The sequence below is a fragment of the Moschus berezovskii genome, chromosome 8 (genome assembly GCF_049115385.1).
Source record: "Moschus berezovskii isolate FMDL1 chromosome 8, NW_MosBer_1.0, whole genome shotgun sequence".
NCBI classification, from domain to species: domain Eukaryota; kingdom Metazoa; phylum Chordata; class Mammalia; order Artiodactyla; family Moschidae; genus Moschus; species Moschus berezovskii.
This window is the reverse complement of record NC_142467.1, coordinates 9185564-9201231: the sequence shown is the minus strand read 5'-3', so window position 1 is coordinate 9201231 and position 15668 is coordinate 9185564. Positions and strand designations below refer to the sequence as shown.

Sequence of the window (15668 nt, the reverse complement as noted above, 5' to 3'; positions counted from 1 at the left end):
TAACTTTTCATTCTTTCTGATCAGCAGGGTTAAAGGAAAATCAGGAGCAAAATGTTCTCCATTCCCTTCTTTCCATAAGTCATCTTCTAATTCAATTAGCTGTCTATTCTATAAATACAATAAAGATATTACAAATATATCCTATAAATTAATAAATGTATTTATTCTATATACATTCTATAAATATAAAGATTATAAATATATGTGAACATTATATACCTCATAAATTAGTGATATATGATACATATTATTGTTTATAATATGAATTATAGTATAATAATATCTTAATACATAAATTATTATATTTAATATGAACTATTTTTATTTATGTTACAAACGCACATCTTAAACATACTTTTAAACATCATTAACATGTATATACACATATACACACATACACATACATAAAGATATCTTCATGCCTTTTCCATCATTTCATGCTTAAGCCCAGTCTAAAGTTTACAAATGGGTAAATGCATTTCAACACTTTTACACATCTATACACAAAAGGAAAGTACCTGACATAAAAGTGTCAAAAATAGTACTTTAAAACTTCAAATAGTATTTTTTATCTACTAGGTGTAGATTTTAAAAAATGTAGAATAAATCAGAAAAAATTAAGAAAGCAAAGATGCCACCTATCTTTTCAAAGTCCTATGCCAAAGGGCAGCACCCATTTTTGAAATGGTAGAAATAGCTAGAAAAGTTCTGACTTTTTGAGTATGTCTGTGTAAGTATGTTTATCTTTGCCTTTGTGTTTATATACATGTGTTGAGGTCAAAATAAAGGGATCAGTTAAAATATATATTGTAGAAGACATAAGAAATCACTGAAGTTCTCAAAAGATTTATAATATATATGAAAATTGACAGAAGAAAAACAACGTCATGAAATAATTATCCCAAATACTGTCCTAAATATTCTTTCATCTTCCTAGGCCCTTCTCTTAGATGAAAGGATATGTGTTCATAAGAAGATGGAAGAATGGCCACAATTAATTAGCTTAGTAAACTTGATCACATAAACAGATACAAATGAGTGAATGTATAGACAAGTATCACTGTTTATATTAAGTTCCTACAGCCAATGGTTTAAATGAATAATGATTCGATGGATGACAGTATCTTTTAAAATCTTACCTTCAAATTCTACCTTCATTTGAGAATCTTCGACACTAAAGTATGGAAAAGCAAATAAGAGTGATCCAGATCCTACTAAGAAGGAGGAAACTGTAATCCATCTTGGTATGTTTCCTTTCCCGCCATAGTATGCTATAAACACTACTACCAGGCAGGATGAAATATCGTAAGTCAATGACAAGAATATATTTTCAATGATGTTCAAATTATTTTCCTTCTTAAAACTGTCGGTGCTCAGATCTACAAGACCAAACACAACACCTAAAATGTAAAAAGAAAAAAAGAAACAATAACATGCATTAAATGATCTTTATAAAGACAAAATAGATCATCATTATAATCATTAAAAAACAATTACAATGATTTAACTTTATTTTAAAGTACTCTGAATGCTTAAGATCTATAAAAGCTTAATAACGTCTTTTCCAAAATACTAATAAGACTTCAGGTCAGTTCAGTTCGTGTCTGACTCTGTGACCCCATGGACTGCAGCACACCAGGGCTCCCTGTCTATCACCAACTCCCGGAGCTTCCTTAAACTCATGTCCATCAAGTCAGTGATATCATCCAACCATGTCATTCTCTGTCATCCCCTTCTCCTGCCTCCAATCTTTCCCAGCATCATAGTCTTTTCCAATGAGTCAGTTCTTCATATCATGTGGCCGAAGTACTGTAGCTTCAGCATCAGTCCTTCAAGTGAACATCCAGGACTGATTTCCTTTAGGATGGACTGGTTGGATCTCCTTGCAGTCCAAGAGACACTCAAGAGTATTCTCCTAACCCCTATGATTTGCTATTGAACTTTTTTGTAACTATTTTTAAACCATATTTATGGGTAATTTACTAAAGAATGTGCTCTTTTTAATCATTTCACTTAGTACTTATCTTTATTGCAATGTATTATGCTTCAATCACTTAAAAAGCAATAAATAACAATATAATGAATATATTTTTATCTCCCATCCAGAATAGGAAATGAAATTTTACCAAAATACTTGAAACTCCACATGTACTCCCTAAACACATTCTTCACTCTCATGCCACAACGCATATCCTATATTTGAAGTTTACCACTTCCGAGGCATTTTAACACTTTTTTTGACAATGCATATATACATCCTTAGACAATATAGAGTATCATTTGTCATGTCTTTGAACATTAAGTAAATGGTACCATATAGGTGCATTTCTATAACTCAGCATCCATCTGGGAAAAATAAACATATTAAATATTTGAAACAGAAAGAAATTGATCTAGGGGTTGGTTACAAAAGTAATACATTTGTTGGAATGAAAAGAAGAAAGTTACTAATCAAAACTCATGAAATACATGCCACTAACTGGAGTAATGACTAGAGTGGCAACAGCTACAGCTGCCGCTACTGCTGTTGGAACTGCAATCATGGCCTCTTGCAGGAAGCCATGACCCACACACCTAATAATACTATGAAAGCCGGCTACCTCATAGTCACGTGCTGTCTCCATGGCTCTTGTAGTTGCTTGAGACAGTGCCCATAAGTACTGCGCCACTGCAGCCTCCACTATTGTTGCTGCTGGAGCTCTATTCACTGTTGACTATAAATCTAGGAGCCTCACTTACCCAGTACTGCTGCTGTTGCCAAAATTACCAGAATAGAGAGAGAAAAAAGAGAAAGGCTTCCCCTGCCCCTTTTTCAAATGTTCTGCTGCAGCCTCTTACTGGCAACACCTAAGTGGAAGCCAACTGCCAAGGAAGTCTGGTAAATATAGTTTACAGGCCGCCAGTCCCCTTGGAAACAGGAGAGAGTCCAGAAGGGCAACAATGGAGGTTATGGGCAACAGACAAACAACTTCAAGAGCTCACCCTCTGGACTACTCAGAACACATTTTCACCCTTCTCTCCATGTTTAAACTTCCATACCACATTAACAGCCACATAATCATGCTTCTGCCAAATATGCCGCAATAATAATTCTTCCAAACAAAAATGTTCTCACTCTTTCCCCAGAAAGGTCATTCTCACCCTTCTTCAATCCAATCACAAACCTGAATGCATTTCTTCAATATAAAAATGAGATGCAAGTTATAAATGGTATATGTAAATAAATAAGTAAGCAAAGATGTAGGCCTAGCTAAAACCGTGAGGGAACTATACTGCAAAAGAAATCATAATCGGACTTAGAACCACAGTTTAACAGACCTAAATTAGCAAGAAACAAGATAGAAACATTTTTATGTACCTAAACGAATTTTTTCAACTCTCCTTTTAGATGTGGCCAAGGAGGATAATGGCCAAGGCAAAGAATGTCCTGTTAGTAACTATGTCCATCTCTGGGGTTGGGGCATTTGTTCCTCCTCTAATTCATGAATATTTTGCAACCTAGAGACAAATTTGTAAAGTTCTCTTCCGTAATACTGTTCTGTTAAATAGTAAGGGAAAGAGGAAGAGAAAAACTTAAAAATTGAAATACACACAAATGTATATATGTTTATGTGTGTGTACACATAAAACAAGAGAAAAATGCACAGTTGCTACATATCTTATTTAAATCTGAATATACCACAGTTGATATTCATAACTTCCTTTTTCCATTATTCACCCTTTCTTCTTCCTCTAGGTCTCAGATAACACATATGTAGGTTACTATAATAAAGTATATGCCTCCCTCTTTAGGATAGTACCCAAACTTTTGATTGCTGTCTCCGAGCTGAAGCCTCATCTGAGTCTTTAATAGGACAATATAACAATCTATAAAGCTAAGGGTTTCTAGTTCATGAGCTATGTAGTAAGGCCAGTGAATTCCATGAACATGACCGCCTTGATGTACTTCTTTGGCTGTAAGGTGAGTTCCTTCATTAAAAGCAATGTGATAATACATAAGACAACTATGATGGGGCACGAGGCACTCATAAAGTCCAATTATGGTTGTTCTGGCAGAACCATGGTGCTAAAAGAACCCAGATCTAAACATCTATTTCAGAAGGGAGAAATTAAACAAACAACATAATCAACCTGCCTCTAGGGAGCTGGTTGGTTTCTCTAGGGAATGAAGTTATTTCCTGAATTGTATTGAATTTTCCTGGTGGCAATTCAGGCACTCGAAAATGCAACAGTCAGATCAGCTCTGGTGAAGATAAATCCTTGCATGCAGCTCTCATATAAACTTTATCTCTAATGCAATTATCACTATAAATATGAGCCCATTGAGAACACATACAGTGGCAGGGAAAAGAGGCTGACTAATATGCACAGGATAGTTCATCTATCTACTTCATTATTGATAGCTTCCTTTGCAATGGATTTCTTTTGGTGAACCATTCAAATAGGATAACTTGGCCCATTCAGAGACACATACTACTTACCCAACCCTTTACTAGTCACCAAACGGTCAAACCATTAACAATGGCAGCATGGTAACTAAGCAATACAGACAATCAGACATACTCTCCAATGTTTTGCCCACTGGAAGGGTTTCCTTTTTCCTCTGTTTCTCAGGGCTATGCTGCTACATATAACATTATACTGTAGCATACTTTAGCCTTCAAAAAACCACAGGTTAACCAAAGATTATGCTCTTTCTTAGTAGTATATGGTAGAAATGAAGAAACTTTTTCTTCATTTTAGAAGAGGTAGCCCTGCAGCATATCAGTTATATGCTGATCAGCATATCCCTAGAGGCATCGCTGAAGTGGCAGGCAAATTTTGGGTATATAAGATATTATATTCCATGACAGATTTTATGTTAGTCATTCTAAGAAGGCTGGAATTTGATTCTAGCTATGAGTCAAGTAGCAATGAGAGGCAGGATGGGTCAAGAGAGCAATCAGTATTCCCTTAACTCAGGTGAAGTAAATTCAGTGTCTTCAAGCAAGCAGTTGCTTTTTTGAGACACAGAAGAATGGTTGCCCATACTGGGAAAGGAGGTTCAGGATTCAGGGTTTATAGTTGTTGGATTCATGGAAATCCACACTAATGCTTTTGGCCCAGTTATCAGGGTTCCACTCTCCTCCAATCAATGTCCCAACTCTCACACATGAGATCACATGAATTTATGAATTCAACTTATGATGTAATTCTGCAAGTGTGGATAAGGGTTGCTATTGTTCCAAATACACAGTATGAGGCTAAAAGGGAAAATTCTCACAGGACCATCAGAGAACCTCACACATTTTCTAATCATGCCCTAAAATTCTCATTTTCTTTCTGTAACATTCTCAGTGAAGTGAGAAACAGTCAATTTCAAAAACTTTGTAGTCAATAATAACACGATAGGAGTTAACTGCACCAGCTGTTGGTCTCCAAAAATCTTGAGTCTAATAATAACTTTACCCCAGCAACATTTTAAATAACTCTTCTAAAGTCACTTCACGTATTGACGTCCAGTGTACCATTTTCCACAGGCACAAATACTGTTTTTTTCATTACTTTCAAGACCAGTCAGGTCAGATAACCAATTTTGGATTCCTATTTTTGAGGGTTTATTTGTTTGTATTTTTCATGGCTCAATGCCTGGTATGGAATACTACATTAAAAAATCATATAATTTTTGCAATTTATAGACAAACTAGTTTTATTACATTAATGAAGCCAAAAATTAGTAAAAACCCTTTTCAAATATATTTATATTATATATTATGATATTTACAAGATAAAGGAATATTATTCCTGTTACACATCAGATAACTTAACTGATTTCTTCAGTTTAGTTCAGTTCAGTCACTCAATCATGTCTGACTCTTTGCGACCCCATGAATCACAGCATGCCAGGCCTCCCTGTCCATCACCAACTCCCAGAGTTCACTCAAATTCACGTCCATCGAGTCGGTGATGCCATCCAGCCATCTCATTCTCTGTCGTCCCCTTCTCCTGTTTCTTAGCCACCTCGATTCATAATTTTTCCGAAGAATATGTTTTTAACATGATCTTATTTCTAACTAAATGAAAATGGACTAGAATGGGTGAATTTAACTCAGATGACCATTATATCTACTACTGTGGGAGGAATCCCTTAGAAGAAATGGAGTAGACCTCAGAGTCAACAAAAGAGTCAGAAATGCAGTACTTAGATGGAATCTCAAAATGATAGAATGATCTCTGTTTGTTTCCAAGGCAGACCATTCAATATCACAGTAATCCAAGTCTATGCCCCAACCAGTAACATTGAAGAAGCTGAAGCTGAATAGTTCTATGAAGGCCTACAAGACCTTTTAGAACTAACACCAAAAACAGATGTCCTTTCATTATAGGGGACTGAAATGCAAAAGTAGGAAGTCAAGAAACACCTGGAGTAACAGGCAAATTTGGCCTTGGAATACAGAATAAAGCAGGGAAAAAGCTAAGAGAGTTTTGCCAAGAGAATACACTGGTCATAGCAAACACCCTCTTCCAACAACAACAGAGAAGACTCTACACATGGATACCACCAGATGGCCAACACTGAAATCATATTGATTATATTCTTTGCAGCCAAAGATGGAGATGCTCTATACAGTCAGCAAAAAAGAGACCAGGAGCTGACTGTGGCTCAGATCATGAACTCCTTGTTGCCAAATTCAGACTTAAATTGAAGAAAGTGGGGAAAACCACTAGACCATTCAGGTATGACCTAAATCAAATCCCTTACTATTATACAGTGGAAGTGAGAAATAGATTCAAGAAACTAGATCTGATAGAGTGCCTGATGAACTATGGACGAAGGTTCGTGACATTGTACAGGGGACAGGGATCAAGACCATCCCCAAGAAAAAGATATGCAAAAAAGCAAAATGGCTGTCTGAGGAGGCCTTTCAAATAGCTGTGAAAAGAAGAGAAGTGAAAGGCAAAGGAGAAAAGGAAAGATACACCCATTTGAATGCAGACTTCCAAAGAATAGCAGGAAGAGATAAGAAAGCCTTCCTCAGAGATCAGTGTAAAAAAATAGAGGAAAACAATAGAATGGGAAAGATAGAGATGTCTTCAAGAAAATTAGAGCTACCAAGGAAGCATTTCATGCAAATATGGGCTCAATAAAGGACAGAAATTGTATGAACCTAATAGAAACAGAAGATATTAAGATGAGGTGGCAAGAATACACAGAAGAACTGTACAAAAAAGATCTTCATGATCCAGATAATCACAATGGTGTGATCACTCACCTAGAGCCAGACATCCTGGAATGTGAAGTCAAGTGGGCCATAGGAAGCACCACTACAAACAAAACTAGTGGAGGTGATGGAATTCCAGTTGAGCTATTTCAAAGCCTGAAAGATGATGCTGTGAAAGTGCTACACTCAATATGCCAGCAAATTTGGAAAACTCAGCAGTGGCCACAGGACTGGAAAAGGTCAGTCTTCATTCCAATCCCAAAGAAAGGCAATGCCAAAAAATGTTCAAACTACCACACAATTGCACTCATCTCACACACTAGTAAAGTCATGCTCAAAATTCTCCAAGCCAGGCTTCAGCAATAAGTGAACCGTGAACCCCAAATGTTCAAGCTGGTTTTAGAAAAGGCAGAGGAGCTAGAGATCAAATTGCCACATCTGCTGGATCACTGAAAAAGCAAGAGAGTTCCAGAAAAACATCTATTTCTGCACTATTGACTATGCCAAAGCCTTTGACTGTGTGGATCACAATAAACTGTGGAAAATTCTGAAAGAGATGGGAATACCAAACCACCTGACCTGACTCTTGAGAAACCTGTCCACAGGTCAGGAAGCAACAGTTAGAACTGGACATGTTCCAGACTGGTTCCAAATAGGAAAAGGAGTACATCAAGGCTGTATATTGTCACCCTGCTTATTTAAATTATACACAGAGTACATCTTGAGAAATGCTAGGCTGGAGGAAGCACAAGCTGGAATCAAGATTGCCAGGAGAAATATCAATAACCTCAGATATTCAGATGACACCACCCTTATGGCAGAAAGTGAAGAAAAACTAAAGAGCCTCTTGATGAAAGTGAAATAGGAGAGTGAAAAAGTTGGCTCAACATTCAGAAAACCAAGATCATGGCATCTGGTCCCATCACCTCATGGCAAAGAGATGGGGAAACAGTAGCTGACTTTATTATTTGGGGGCTCCAAAATCACTGCAGATGGTGATTGCACCCATGAAATTAAAAGATGCTTGCTCCTTGGAAGGAAAGTTATGACCAACCTAGACAGCATATTAAAAGTCAGAAACATTATTTTTTCAACAAAGTTCCACTTAGTCAAGGCTATGTTTTTTCAGTAGTCATGTATGGATGTGAGAGTTGGACTATAAAGAAAGCTGAGTGCCAAGGAATTGATGCTTTTGAACAGTGGTGTTGGAGAAGACTCTTGGGAGTCCCGTGGACTGCAAGGAGATCCAAACAGTCCATCCTAAAGGAAATCAGTCCTGGGTGTTCATTGGAAGGACTGATGTTGAAGCTTAATCTCCAATACTTTGGTCACCTGATATGAAGAGCTGACTCATCTGAAAAGACCCTGATGCTGGGAAAGATTGATGGTAGGAGGAGCAGGGGACGACAGAGGATGAGATGGTTGGATGGCATCACCGACTCAATGGACATGAGTCTGGGTAAACTCCAGTAATTGGTGATGGACAGGAGGCCTGGCCTGTTGCAGTTCACGGGGTCGCAGAGTCAGACAAGACTGAGCAACAAAACTGAACTATTTCTCATTGTTCTTATAAGATTAACTAATTAAACAAAGTTGCTTTTATAGCTTTGCAGTAAGAGTTAACTCAGAAGGCCTGGGTTACTCAAAAAAGGCCTGGCTTCAGGACTGGTCTTTGGCAGGTTCCTGGGAGAGGACTCTGAGCCCTTGGAATATTCTGCCATATAAGAGTACTTTTTATATGCTGGTGGCCTTGGGCCACAAAGTACCATTTTGGTCAGATAGCTTATGTTAGCAACATGATTTGCAGTGAATGCCTTTCCTGTTGTGTGTGAGGGGTGGGATAATAGAGTCTGAGTAGCTGAGGTCAGTCACACAGATGTTGCATGTTTATATGACTGAGACCCCCCTCTCAAAAAAAATAAAACCCTGAATACCCTGGCTCACATGGTTGAGCTTCCTTGATTGGGAACTCTTTGCAAATGTTGTCAAACATTGTTGCTGAAAGTATTAAGGAGTCCCTGTGACTACTCTGGGAATGGACAATGGAAGTTTGGCCTGGTTTCTTCTGGACATTGTCTCATGTGCCTTTTCCCTTTGTTAATTTCAATGTGTATACTTTCACTATAATAAATTATATTCATGAGTATAACATCTTTCTCTGAGTCCTTCTAGTGAATCACTTAGCCTGAGTGAGGTTTTAGAGATGTACAAATAATAAATTTTGAAGTGGTTAAGGCCTCCAAATGACTCTTTATTGCAAAGCATAATATTTTCATGGAGAAAACACTCTTTATAAGTATGTAAGTATCTAAGAAGCTAAAGAAAACACTACTAAATAAAGAATATCTTTAGTTATAGCTTTGCACCAAAATATTTCAGCCTAACACTCAGTTCAGAAAATCTTTCTTTGACAAATACTTTACAGGACAAAGCTCTTCAAATAAGTTGTCTCTGTTTGTGATTATTTTGAATATTTCACCAAGTTTAAGTGTCCAAAGTCATCCATTCCATTCCGTCACTCAGTCATGTCCGACTCTTTGCGACCCCGTGGACTGTAGCCTACCAGGCTTCTCCATCCATGGGATTCTCCAGGCAAGAATACTGTAATGGGTTACCGTTTCCTTCTCCAGGGGATCTTCCCGACCCAGGGATCGAACTAGGGTCTCACGCATTGGAGGCAGACGCTTTAACCTCTGAGCCACCAGGGAAGCCCGTCCAAAGTCATAGGTCTCCTTAATTTCATTTCAATATATGAAAATGAATCATTATAATTTACTAAATTTTAAAAACAAAAGCCACATGAACAAAAGGATGAAAAACATTTGATAAAATCTAAGACCTTTTAATAATAAAAACACTTGATGAAAACATGATTCAAAAATACATGAAACACTCCTTTGAGAGAAGAAGAAGGAGAACTTCACAAACTGATGAAATACATATATGCAATACCTACAGCATACTGAAAAATTTAACTACAGAGGTAGCATTTGATCCAGAAATTTCACTCCTAGATATAAATTCCAGAGAAATGAAAACATGTGTCCACGCAAATACTTACACACAGTTCCAGTTCCACGTTTAAGGAACTTAGAGGTCACCACTATATCCTAAGTAACAAACCGAATAGACTGCAAAAATAACACTCTTCTTGGATACATAAAAGATGGGAAGACACAGGACAAACTTGACAAAATTTTGATTTCAACTGTCATCACAATTCATTAATCCATACATTTAATTTTGTGTTTGATTTCCATAAATATGTGGTTAAAAAAAGTGATAGCTTATTTCAGGGCTTTCATGGGAGCCCTTGAATTTTCAAATGAAAACTTGAGCTGAGAGTTAACAAACCCAAGTCTGTCATTTTTCCTTCACAAGTGCTTCAGTTCAGTTCAGTTCAGTCGCTCAGTTGTGTCCGACTCTTTGCGACCCCATGAACCGCAGCACACCAGGCCTCCCTGTCCATCACCAACTCCTGGAGTTTACCCAAACTCATGTCCACTGAGTTAGTGGTGCCATCCAACCATTTCATCCTGTGTCATCCCCTTCTCCTCCTGCCTTCAATCTTTCCCAGCATCAGGGTCTTTTCAAAAGAGTCAGCTCTTCGCGTCAGGTGGCCAAAGTATTGGAGCTTTAGCTTCAACATCAGTCCTTCCAATGAACACCCAGGACTGATCTCCTTTAGGATGGACTAGTTGGATCTCCTTGCAGTTCAAGGGACTCTCAGGAGTCTTCTCCAACACCACAGTTCAAAAGCATCAGTTCTTCAGTGTTCAGCTTTCTTTATAGTCCAACTCTCACATCCATACATGACTACTGGAAAAACCATAGCCTTGACTACACGGACCTTCGTTGACAAAGTAATGTCTCTGCTTTTTAATATGCTGTCTAGGTTGGCCATAACTTTCCTTCCAAGGAGTAAGCATCTTTTAATTTCATGGCTGCAATCACCATCTGCAGTGATTTTGAAGTGCAAAAAAATAAAGTCAGCCACTGTTTCCACTGTTTCCCCATCTCTTTGCCATGAAGTGATGGGATCACATACCATGATCTTGGTTTTCTGAATGTTGAGCCAACTTTTTCACTCTCCTATTTCACTTTCATCAAGAGGCTCTTTAGTTTTTCTTCACTTTCTGCCATAAGGGTGATGTCATCTGCATATCTGGGGTTATTGATATTTCTCCCGGCAATCTTGATTCCAGCTTGTGCTTCCTCCAGCCCAGCGTTCCTCATGATATACTCTGCATATAAGTTAAATAAGCAGGGTGACAATATACAGCCTTGATGTACTCCTTTTCCTATTTGGAACCAGTCTGTTGTTCCATGTCCAGTTCTAATTGTTGCTTCCTGACCTACATACAGGTTTCTCAAGAGGCAGGTCAAGTAGTATGGTATTCCCAAAGGGCACTCAAAACATTCCATCCATCACCAGGATCCTTATAGTCATCATTACTATCATAAGGTAAACTATAGCATCCACTCACCTTTCAAGGTACATGCTTCACTGGCATTTCATCCCAGTCAAGCACAGGTGATACCTTGATTAATTATGATACCACCACATGCCAAGAACTACCAGCCATTTTCCGCTGGCAAAGAGCTCAGCCTTTCACTCAAGATTAAAGGCCTAACAAAACCAACCCTAAAATTCCAGCTTTATGAGTATATACCTTCTGGCACTACTCCTGATACCAATTCCATACTATTCTGAATCCAGTCAGAAGAGAGAAACCACACAGTAATTTGAACAAGAAAAGTTTAACATAAAGAATCATTAGCTATAAGGGGGAATTTGCAAAACAAGGCATTAGGTAGTTACAAGTAAAGAGAATGCTAAAGAATATAGAAACAGCCAGTATGAGGAACAGTCACTTCCCTCAGGACTGGGAGAGAGCATTCAAGGGCTAAAAGCTAGACCTTGTGAATAGGGCACAGCCATGGCTTACTGAATGACCAAGAAGTCACTGTGATGCCATGCTAACAAAACTAGCAGGAAATCTATACTCTAAAACTTTGTGGTATGTCTTCTTCTATGTGCTGGGGAGATCTCTTCATGAGAGATGCCAGAGGGAGCTGCCAGCCACTGAGGGCTTCTGGCCACCATGTACTGCAGCAGAGGGATACGAGAGAAGATGCAAACACACAGGAGCTTGATGATAGAGAAAGCTGTACACACTGCAGAGGCTCGCCAAGCAAACACCCTGGAACCAAGAAGCAATATTTCCTGTGCGGTGGCTCTCTAGTACATCCTACTGCCGAAGTTGAACACTGTTACAGCTGGGGGAAAGAAAAATATTTAGAGGGCCCAGGTCCATTTCCACAGAGTAGGCAAAATGGATGTTTGGAACTGAGAGGCAATAAACTGACAAATTGATTCTAAAAGAGCTCAAGTAGGCACCCAATCTTACATAAACTCTTTCATAAAAAAGAAGAGAAAGGAATGCATGCAAATTTAATGAAGCCAGTATAACCTGATTAAAGTCAGGCAAAAACATTCCAAGAAAACTACAAACCAATATCCTCATTAAAAAAAATTCTTAGCAAAATTTTCACAAACTGAATCCAGCAATCTATTAAAAAAAAAAAAAAGATAGAAATAAGGTTTATCCCAGGAATACAAAGTTGATTATAAACATCCAAAAATAAAAAACACAATATATAATGTTGGTAGAATAAATAAATAAATATGATGGCCTCAATTGATACAGGAAAAAAAAACGATAAAATTCAACACCATTGATGATAAAAAAAAAAATTCCCAACCAACTAAAAACAAAAGGGAACATCTGCAAACCGGTAAAGCGTATCCACAAAAATTCTGCAGTAAATATATTTAATTGTGAAAAGCTATATGTTTTCTACCTAAAATCGGGAAAAATAAATGAATATGTCTTTCAAAACTTCTATTCAACACTGTACTGGAGGTCCTAGTCACTGCAAGAAAGCAAGAAAAAGAAATAAAATGCATGAATACTGGGAAGAAAGAAGTAAAATTGTACCGATTCACAGATGACATGATCATGTAGTTAAAAATTCTAAGGAATAAATTACTAAAGCAAACCTGCAGGAGCGAAGACCTAAGTAAATAGATACACAACGGTCAGATATCAGAACACTCGATATTGTTAAGATCTCAATTTTGTCACTCACCATTCCGAAGCAAGGCTTTCCTGTATCTGTTTACCAAAACACTCATTCATTCATTTCCTTATTCAAAAAGTATCCTACATCCCCAGCTATTACTGTACCTATTTGTGAAGGCATAATTCAAACCCTTCTTTCCCAAAGAAACTTCTTTGATGATTTCTCAAGACAAATTGATGACTATTTATCAATATTTGTTCCTCTCATATGGTTCTTATCACATACAGACTTTTTACTTAAGTTATTTAGATACAGCATTTTAGAGCAAAAGGAGACCATGTTTGGCAGCCTCCAATATCATCAGTGTAACAAGGCTTGTGAAGAATATACACGTAATGGGAGTGGTGAGGGTTGTGGCCAAGTAGAAAATATATGCCCCCTCTATTGTTTAGTTGCTAAGTCGTGCTCAACCCTTTGCAACCCCAAAGGCTGTAGCCTGCCAGGTGCCTCTGTACACGGGGTTTCCCAGGCAAGGATACTAGAGCGGGTTGTCATTTCCTTCTCCAACGTAACCTCTCTAAAGGCATTCAGATTCACATTTTTCGTCCAACTGTGCGGACAAACATAAACACCTTAGAGTTTGGGTTCTCTGATATCGTCTGAGGTCCCACAACACCTCTTTAGTTGACACATGAGGAAACAAGATCCTGGAGGGAAGTGGCTCGGTCAGGATGTCTCAAAATTTTGGGTAGAAGCAGAAACCCCCTGGTGGTCACATTCTTTCCGACCTTATTTTAATCCACTAAGTGACCCGGCCCTGAGTGAAGGAGCTTCTCTGGGTTGGTGACCAAACACACCTGGCGAAATGACTCAGCAACACCCTCATCCCATCAAGCTACATGGAGGTCAGGCCCCACTGTGAGGGAGAATTACGTCAAACCGGGGCCTGAGGAGCTGAAGTAAAGCAGGGCGGGGCCCTGGGAACCTGCGCTGATTCCAGACGCACCTGGAGACCGCCGGCGGTCACATCCACAGGGAGCCGGGCCGCCCCACCACTCGGGGGCGTCCCCACCTCCTCAGTGTAGGGGGCCCCGGGCGCCTCGCCCGGCGTCCGCCTCCTCAGTGTAGAGGGCCCTCTGGCGCCCCTTGCAGGCCTCCTGGGGCCCCGCGTCCGCCTCCTCGGCGTAGGGAGCCCGCTGGCGCCCCCTCAGGCGTCCCCGGGCGCCTCGTCCGCCTCCTCAGGGTGGGCGGCCCGCTGGCGCCCCCCTCAGCCATCCCAGTGCGCCTTTCCCTGCGTCCGCCTCCTCAGTGTAGGGAGCCAGCTGGCGCCCCCTCAGCCCTCCAGGGGCCCCTCGCCCGCCTCCTCAGTGTAGGGGGCCCTCTGGAGCACCCTCAGCCCTCCCGGGGCGCCTCGCCCCGCGTCCGCCTCCTCAGCGAAGGGAGCCCGCTGGCGCCCCCTCAGGCGTCCCCGGGCGCCGCGTCCGCCTCCTCAGCGTAGGGAGCCCGCTGGCGCCCCCTTCAGGCGTCCCCGGGCGCCTCGTCCGCCTCCTCAGGGTGGGCGGCCCGCTGGCGCCCCCCTCAGCCCGCACCAGAACGCGCTTTCCTCGACGCAGCCCCCTCGGCGGGCTTACCTTGAGCCGTGACCAGAATGCAGAAGAAAATCAGGAAGCAACGGACGTTGTTAAAACGCTGGCACCAGCGGATAACCAGACATCCCCAGCCGCAGGGCCCCTCCAAACTCCCTTTCCCGTGCCTGAGCCCCGTCTTGGCGCCGCGCCGCGCGGCCCCGGCCTGGCCGCCTCCCTGTTTGCTGAAAGCGCCGAGCTTCAGGAGGCTAAGCGGGACGATCCTGAGGTGCGGGCGCTGCGGCCCGGCTGCCGCTGGCCCGCTGCTCGCGGAGGGCGCGGCTGGCTCGGCCTGCGGCCGCACCTGCTCCGGGGCCGGCGCCACCTCCGGCCGCACCTGCGCCAGGCCCCGCAGCATCGCGCTGGGCCGGGGCCGGGCGGGTCTCAGCCAGAAACGAGCCTGCCGGGCCTGGAGGTCGGGGACCGGTTGGCCACCCGGGCCGCCTGCAACCCCAGCCTTCAGGGGGAACGTTTCTCCGTGGGCAGGAGGCAAACGTCCCGCGGGGAGGTTGGCAGTTTCCCCAAAAGAACGTCGGGGCTGCTTCCTGCTTTGCTTCCACGTGGGGCAGGGGGTGGGGTGGAGGGAACGCTAGTCCTACTGTGTGTGGGGGGGGGGGGACGCTAGTCCTACTGTGTGTGTGTGTGTGTAACTCAGTCGTGTCTCTGCGACCCCGGGGACTATAGCCGACGAGGCTCCTCTGTCCACGGGATTCTCCAGGCGAGAATACTGGAGTGGGTAGCCATTTCCTTCTCT

At 41.2% G+C, this 15668-nt stretch overlaps 1 protein-coding gene across 1 annotated transcript in view; it reads right to left on the bottom strand.

Moving 5' to 3' along the window:
- SLCO6A1 (solute carrier organic anion transporter family member 6A1) overlaps nucleotides 1–15443 on the bottom strand; it is a 112899-nt gene extending 97456 nt beyond the window's left edge. Inside the window, exons 1-2 of the mRNA XM_055430376.2 lie at nucleotides 14921–15443; nucleotides 1140–1400 (exon numbers count right to left, since the gene is read on the bottom strand). Of these exons, the coding sequence (XP_055286351.2) occupies nucleotides 1140–1400; nucleotides 14921–15272 (613 nt within the window). The 5' untranslated portion in view covers nucleotides 15273–15443. The remainder of the gene's footprint in view (nucleotides 1–1139; nucleotides 1401–14920) is intronic.
- Nucleotides 15444–15668: the final 225 nt, after the last annotated feature.